A 5970-nucleotide genomic window follows, 5' to 3' on the forward strand; every position below is an offset into this window, starting at 1 on the left:
GATGGGAGGGACGATGAAAAAACAAATATATTTGTCGAAATGTGTCATTCCTTTCCGTCCATCCATTCCTTCTTTTTTCCAGTAATTTTCTTTCCTTCCACCCAAAAAAAATTTGTTACTTTATTTTCAATACTATCCCAGAAAGCTAAAAGTCATTCAAATTTCATAAATTGTCATGCATATATTTAAATTCTAATGACTTTGAAAGTATTGAACAAGGTACAAATATAGCTAAAAAGGTATTAATTTTTTAGAATTAAAAAGTATAGAGATTTATTTAATCAGTTTATGAATTACGTATATAGAATAACAACATTATGTTCGTGTTCATGTTTTTTAAGTTTTTATTCTAATATTTATTTTCTTTCCTCAAATGATAGTAATTACTATCTTTTTCTTTTTCCCCCTTCATTCTATCTAAAACTCACAAATAGAGAGTACCGTAAATTACAAAAAATAAATCTGATCCAATTCTTTTTTCAAATTTAATTATGCTCCATTTTCACATTCACTAAGATGAAAACTACTTGAAAGCTATTTTCTTATAACATAAAAATGAATCCTTTTTTTTTTCTTTTTCTTTTTTTATTTAGCACTACCATATTAAATGCATGTAATTTTCACGTCTTGATTAAGTATAGAACTTAGTAGAGTGCCAATAAATCTTCCTTCTACGGATCTTCTAATTAATATCTTTATCATGCCAATGCTTTTTTTTTTTTTTTTTTTTTGTGGGTTAATGTTTGCCCCCTCCAAATTGGCATTCCTAAATAATTGAACTTTTATCGCAACTTTTTGTGCCATTCCTAATATTCCCGCGAAAACCAATTTCTGGACAGCAAAAATGAAGGTGGAAAAAAGGAAATATATATTTAGTGCGGTTGGTACACTAGACTAATTTGAATCATTCGTGATATACACATGCCGATGCATTTAGATTAGTTCGGTGCATAATGTACTAGACGCACTGAACATCACTCAGAAAAAGAGAAGGGAAAATTACTCTGTGAAGGATTACAACGTTTTAGTCAAGAAAATTTAATTTTGTGACAAAATAAGTTGTCCATCTTGATTCCCTATGTATACAGCTTAGTCCTAGGTTATGTAACCCTTCTCTCTAAATTGTGTCTTGTTTGGCTCTCTTTGCAGTAACCTTGTTTGTACTGTTTTTCATCATCAATAATACTCATATAACTTGACCCAAAAAATATAATATTAATAAATTAATAAATTAAAAAAAAAAAAAGAAGGAAAATTCAAAGTCCAATTAGTGTTCCTCCACTATCTAGGGACATATTGAAGAATAAGGGACCTCTTTGGTCTGGTAATCCTCAAATAAAAAAAAATAATTAAAAAAAAAAGAAATGATTGATTTTATTATTTATTTGCTTAAACGTTATTTTAGAACTGTCCATTAAAAACATAGTTAAACGAATACTCGAATTCAGTTAATACTTTCTTTTTGTTCCTCCAAAGAGTTGTTTTGTGTTTTTATATTCGTGATATATATATATATATATATTCATGCTTTCACTGTCTAAGATATAATTATAGAAAGCCAGCTAAATGGGACAATAATTTGATGGTTGTAAAATTAATTTATTTAATTATCATTTGAGTAAGTGGAGATATAGATATGTTGCCAAATAATAGGATTTGACCCAAGTGGGTGGAATACCATACCCGGTCACCTCCACGTAGCTGAATTTACTAATACTTGCAAGTTTCAACCACACTCTTCCTATTATGCCCCCAAATAGTCTCATGGGGGTCGTTTTGTTAGCTGATTTTTATTATTATTATTATTATTTTTTTTTTTTCACTTACAAAGAGAGGGTACATTTACTTTTCTCTCCCTCTCTCTCTATTCATATATATGGATAGTAGTACAAGAAAAGAGAATATCTGAAAAGAAACACTCCCTTCCTCAAAAAAAACAAAAAAAAAAACTCATGGCTTCTACTAAAGCCTTCAATGTCACTGCCCAAATTGATGATCCAAACCTGCAGACAGACAGCCCGCCATTTTGGACACCAATCCGGCCGTCCTCTCGCCGGACGCCATCCTTCTCCTCCTCCCCATCACTCTCCTCCAATTCATCATCAGGATCATCCTCCTCCTTCCGGGACTGTAATTCCCGGTGGTGTCCAAGCACGCCGCTCCGATTCTCGGGAATCCCGTTTTCTTGGGAATGGCTACCGGGAATTCCCAAGAAACAGATTCCCGAGAAAAAGGACTCCTCCGTCGCTCTCCTCCCCCTCCCTCCCGCAAAAAACACTACTTCAACCTCCTCCAAAAAGTCGAAGCGTGTACAAAAATACTCTTCTCGTGACAGCTTCAGGATGGATCCGTTTTTCACTGCATTAGTGGAGTGTTCCAAGGACGATCACGACACCATTGATGATGTTTGGATTGGCTCCTCCAAGGTCACTAGGTCATTAAGTGACCGTTTCGGATTCGTGAGCTTGACCACTTCTTGCAAGAGGGCTTGTGATGTCTCAGAGTCTATCATTTCTCTTCCAAGGTATAAGCATTCATGATCTATCTTTACAACCAAACACTCGAGCTAAGTTCATAAACTCCGGTGACCCGTTGCCGGTCCAAACATATACATATATATATGTATGTATATACGTGTGTCTTATGTTAATTATGTTTTTATAAGCACCTTATCATGAACTTGGGCTATGAGTTTTTATTTTTTTTATTTTTTTTTTAACTCTTGTTGTGAAGTTCTATATTGTATGTAAGGACAAGTCAATCAGTCCCCAAATCATATAATTTATTTAAATTTCTCTGTTTTAATATATATTTACTAGGAACAAGTGTCAATGTGATTTTTTTAGTGTATGAGATGCAGTGTTTCCTCTAATTTATGCACCATATGTTATATAAAAACATGATCCTTTCTGTATTCCATGTGATGTTTTTATGGCAATATGAGTGCACACTACTTAAGCCCCATGTGAGAGGTACTTACTAGACTACAGTACACATAATAAGTACACTTGATTTATTTTAGGCATTTGAAATGTTAGTGTGTGTATATATATATAGACACACTAACATTTTTTTTTTTTTTTTAATAAATCTATGCTTAACCTGCAATCAGCTTCAGAGACACCTTTTATGTCTTAGCTTTAGAGATGTGTTTTAATTGCGTAGACAATTGAAGTGTGAGAGTCAATAAATTACCTAAGTTAAAAAGAAATTTAATGTTAAGCAAGTGCACATGTAAGAGAATTTAAACATAATTAATACATTAAAAATATAGTTAAATACAATAATGAGACTAGTTTTATGGGGCCTTCGGGTCTTAGGCGAGAAAGACTTCTCTGCACCCATAATACTACATCATTGGTGATTATATCTTGTCACATAAAAAAAAAGTGTCTTTATTTAGTTGGTCCTATCACTACGAGTTAGTATTTAATTAGTTGGTGATATTATGTCATTAATATAACAGGTGCATTAAAGCATTTCTCGTCTTAAGCGGCTTAACTACCTTGAGGTTGAACCGCCCCTAGCTATCTACATGAAGAATATATATATATATATATATATAGTGTCAGACCTTTTAGAACATCTCATGATCCACAACTGCCGATATACAATCCCATCCCGCATGACTTCAGTTTGTATAAATCACTCGACAACTAGTTATACAAAGCGCCACAAGCCTAATTATAAGTTTGTAAGAACATTAGCTACTGAGTTAAACATGAAAATTAAGAAAAGCCAAACACTAGTCTGCCACAGCATATATAGTATGAGACATTTAATTATATAGGTCATAGATCTATGTTTATATCCATATTTCAATTACTTATGTCAATAGTCAACAAGACCTTTATTTCTTTTGGCCTTTTCTTTTGGTAGGTAAGAGCTTATGATATAAATTTATATCAGTATCATAATAAAAGGAATATATAAGGTGAACCAAATGAGTTAGTAGGCCACCATAATGCCAGCAAAGGGGAAACATAGAAAGCCCATGGGAAGACAATACTTCCAAAATCCCACTCTCAAAATCATGATGGAACAAAATAGAACAACCCATATACACTCCTAAAATGTAGATCCATATGATTTCATTCCTACATGATTGTAGTCGCGGTATCAATCGCGAACGCGCTGTAACGAATTTGGACTAATATCGGTGTTAACCGACCGAATCGGTCGATTCATGAAGATATGTAATGATATCGAAAAAAATTTAAAAAAAATTACGAACCGACTGATACGATAAACCATACTTTTATATCACAATTTGATACACATTCAATTTAATTTATTTTCTTGCTTTCTTATGTTGCATATGAGAAAGTCCAAGTGGGCATTTCATTTTTTTAGTTTCCATTAATTTTTGTAGCAGTGGGAGTACTTAAAGAAGCATTGACATGAATCATATGATGAAGAAGAAGTCCACTATACACTTTGGACCCCCCCAGTTGCTCATCTATCCACATCATTCAATTGAGTGGCATCTCTTACAATTGGTATCATAGCAAATATATAAATAATTATAATGATATATATATATATATAGATTTATCAAGTCAAACCAAATATACTATAATGGATTCATATATTTTTCTAATAATAATAAACAAATAAAAAAGATCTTCACTCACTGTGGTATCCCTTGACAAGTTATGACTGAAATATGCACAAGTAATTAATAATAATAATAATAAATGTCATTATTCATGTTCAAACTTTGTCCTCACAATTGATTGTTGAATTTTAATAACAATAATAAAAATAAAATTTACAATAATAATAACAGTGACAAGTGATTCTTTTGAGATACTAATAGAGACAACACGAAGGTTAGCATTTCTTTTGAGATATAAAGTTTCTTTTATGCTTGGTCACATGGTTGATCGTGTGGCTTACGCTGCTCAGTGATTTTTAATGATGATTGAATTTGTTGGATTGTGATGTTTTTTTTTTAGTAATTAATTTTTTTTTTAAATGATATCTCACCATTTATTCATACCAATTACAATGACTCGTAAAGGTAGTTACTGAAAAAAAAATATATACCAATCACATTTAACAATTATTATAAAATTTTATTTATCGATGAGTAAGAAATTATTTTTGTATATATACTTAAAATATATTTCTTTCATCTTATATTAAAATGTGAGTAACATTTCTTAAAATGGACATTTAAAATTGGAGAGTAGTAGTGTGTGTATATATATAGATATATAGATATATATAATTAAGACATTATTGTATTAACCGAGGCTAGTGGGAGGAATAGATTCACAAATACCTACATTTGTCATTACTCATACAAAGTGAGTGTACCTACCTTTGTCATTATTCGTACAAATTGAGTGACTACTATTAGACCACAACTCATGGTTTCACATTTAGCAACTGAAGTTCCTACTGCAACATCAAATTAACAACCTCATTTATATATATATATATATAAACACAATTATTGATTGCTATTCTCGATCGCATTATGAAGAAGTTTTTAGAGAACATGTTTTTTGAGCTCTATATTATGAAAGGTAAAGTTGTACAGCACCACCCTCATCCATATATTCCTTTTCAGGTAGAACTAAGACTGTCCATTTTTATTGCTTTTTTGTGGTTGTGCTCAGCTTGGTTTTCTCTCATTTATCTGCATGTCCTTTTTGTAATTAAGGCCCCTTCACTTGTACTGTTGTACATCTTCTTCTTTTAATTCACTTGAATCACCGACAGTGAATAGCTGAGCTATGCATAGTCGTAACTGTTTAAATTTAACTTTCGATTTTTTTTAGTCTCAGAAACACGAATTCAAAGATTGAAATTGTGCGGTTGTCAAAGTGCAACTCCAAAAAGTAGCTGGAACATAATGGCAGAACTTCGACAAAGGCGGAGTTGATAAGTAACTAAAAACAAGGAAAACAAAAAAGAAAAGGAAAAACATCAACTACAAATGGAAAGTTACACGGGACCTCA

The 5970-nt window shown here is 31.9% G+C and overlaps 1 protein-coding gene across 1 annotated transcript; it reads left to right on the forward strand.

Moving 5' to 3' along the window:
* The first annotated feature begins 1952 nt into the window (after positions 1-1952).
* LOC132272578 (uncharacterized) lies at positions 1953-2540 on the forward strand. Its single transcript, XM_059773698.1, has one exon. The coding sequence runs from the start codon at positions 1953-1955 to the stop codon at positions 2538-2540; it is 588 nt and encodes a 195-aa protein (XP_059629681.1).
* Positions 2541-5970: the final 3430 nt, after the last annotated feature.

Source organism: Cornus florida, unplaced genomic scaffold (assembly GCF_030987335.1).
Source record: "Cornus florida cultivar Cherokee Brave unplaced genomic scaffold, ASM3098733v1 CherokeeBrave_3.0.0_Hap2_Chr09, whole genome shotgun sequence".
Classification (NCBI taxonomy): Eukaryota; Viridiplantae; Streptophyta; class Magnoliopsida; order Cornales; family Cornaceae; genus Cornus; species Cornus florida.